Below are 2187 nucleotides of genomic sequence, written 5' to 3' on the forward strand. Positions count from 1 at the left end.
CATCGCTTGCAACTCGCCGACGAAGGCCCTTCGTGGAACACTTGACTAGGAAGAAAATTCTTTCCAAAAAGGGCCTTTCTCGATCTTTGAAAACGCTTTTAACGAGGAAATAAGCTACGCACACTTGTGATTTCCGGTTTATTGGGATGCTTAGAGCGTCTAGATTCAGTTGTCACCACAAAAATAACGATCTCAATATCGACGTCAGTGTCCCTTTAAGACAGAATATATAATTGGTTTTGCATACGTTCCACTGAGCAACAATTTTCTACACAGGGCTACAGAAGAAGTAACAACTCTTTATCTTGCGGTCTTGCCCAACTAGAGAGCAATACGGAAAAATAAAATCCGAGTGAGGGACCGTGTATCTCCGGCTATTCCAAGCACATTCCTAACTATCGTATAGCACCAAGAGAAAACAAAAAAATCTGGCAGCGATTTATAATTTTTAAAACCGGTTTTTTAGTCAATTCGTGCTCAGGCGTGGACAAACCAACAATGACTTGCCTTTCACACGACTTGAAATTACCAAACGTGTCCGAGGCCATATCCATAGGTGCTCAGGCCATGACCGTAACGGAGTCCGTAAGTGCCCAGACCGTAGCCGTATCCGAGGCCATAGCCGTAAGTTGGGACCGCGTGGAGAGCTGAGAACGCCGGGGCAGCGTAGGCGGCGACCTTGGCGACCGCCGGCACGGTGTGGACAGTGGCCACAGCCGGGGCCGTGTGGACGGAGGCGTAGCGGGCGACCGGGGTGGCCACGGGGTGCTGGCTGCGGTAGCTGCTCACGCTCGACACGTGGGACACGGCTGCTCCGTAGTGGACGGCGGTGACGGCTGGGGCCACGACTCTGCTGTACACGGGGGCGGCGTGGTAGGCTGTCAACGGGGCACTGTAGTCGTACAAGGGACTGGCGTAGCCGGCAAAGGCGCAGCTGGCAACAGCGACGAGAAGGAAGGCACGGAACTGGAAGCAGAAAATATATTAAAATTTAATGTATGCATAAAGTTTGAGAGAATTTAACCAAACTGCAAGGATGGCATCAAACGTTTCTTGTAAATTTTTTTTTATTTTTTTCGCAACGAACAGTACAAAAAACAGTCCTCAGGTGGCTAGGTGGCTCCGGACGTTTGCAGCACTTTTAATATCTGTTGTCAGTGAAAACATTTAACAAGCAAACTGGTAGATCCCTTTTTATTTTGATAAAGTCGATTTGTTTATGAAACGGTGTTAGATTATTTCTCTCTATAGCTGAAAACGTCATTTGTTGTTGTAAGTATTATAAATCGCAAAAACACTGAATACTAAAACGTTCTCAGTTCAGTACTTGAATTGCGTGAAGCCGAATTTGAATAAAATTTCCCTCAGCAAGTAAACGGCAACTTCTTTTTATGTGCGCCTGAAATGTGGCAAACGAATACTTACGGCGAACGTCATGGTTTGTAGTTCAGCTGAGACTGCACAAATGGTAGTGAAAAACAGCAAGTATAGCCGCTCTTTTTATACATATAATTCGCTCAGAAAGGGAAGGTAGGAGAAGGGGAAGACCGACTAGGCGGGGCGAGCTTTGCTACCAAAGAACACCCAGGTGCAGCTTTTGCAGGGTAAAAGTATGCGTGTTTGGGTCACGCCCGAAGATAGCTGTAACGTGATCATTGCTGGATCGATGTTGATTTTGCCGTAGTCAAGTTCAGTAATCTGCTCAACGCCGTTAAAAGAGGAGTGCTGACATTCACCAGGAACTAGACATGACCGGCAAGTAGACGCGCATTGCTGCTTAATGAGAAGAAGCGGTCTACGGGGGTGTCACGTACGGACTACGTAAACTACAGAGGAATTCACACGAAGCAACAAAAAATACATGACGTCTGAAACATTCTATACATTAGAGGAAAATAAATAATTAACCTTCTATCTTCTTGCGGGTTTTGCTCAAAAAGGGACACAGGCTATCAATTGTTTTTCTTTAAGTGCCTGGCTTGCATTTGCAAAGTGCATTTTGTACGAAAAAAAACAAACAAAAAAACTTACCGCTATATCTACGCCGTGAGACACACTCTGGACGATGACGAATATGGAAGCTAACCTTTCTTCCTGAGAGTTAAAAAAAAAAACAGAATAAAAAATTTGACTCGCGGGATTCGAATCCAGGGCCAATTCGCGTGCAAACGCGGGCGGTGTCAACTC

General features: G+C 45.8%; 1 protein-coding gene across 1 annotated transcript; it reads right to left on the reverse strand.

Annotated features, from left to right (window-relative positions):
• Positions 1-525: 525 nt before the first annotated feature.
• LOC121045610 (cuticle protein 65-like) lies at positions 526-1437 on the reverse strand. The gene is made up of 2 exons (XM_040498585.1): positions 1426-1437; positions 526-966 (listed from the first exon to the last, which is right to left on the reverse strand). The coding sequence occupies exons 1-2, from the start codon at positions 1435-1437 to the stop codon at positions 526-528; spliced, it is 453 nt and encodes a 150-aa protein (XP_040354519.1).
• Between the last annotated feature and the right edge of the window lie 750 nt (positions 1438-2187).

The sequence above is a fragment of the Ixodes scapularis genome, unplaced genomic scaffold (assembly GCF_016920785.2).
Source record: "Ixodes scapularis isolate PalLabHiFi unplaced genomic scaffold, ASM1692078v2 PGA_scaffold1__304_contigs__length_218370807, whole genome shotgun sequence".
In the NCBI taxonomy this organism is placed as follows: Eukaryota; Metazoa; Arthropoda; class Arachnida; order Ixodida; family Ixodidae; genus Ixodes; species Ixodes scapularis.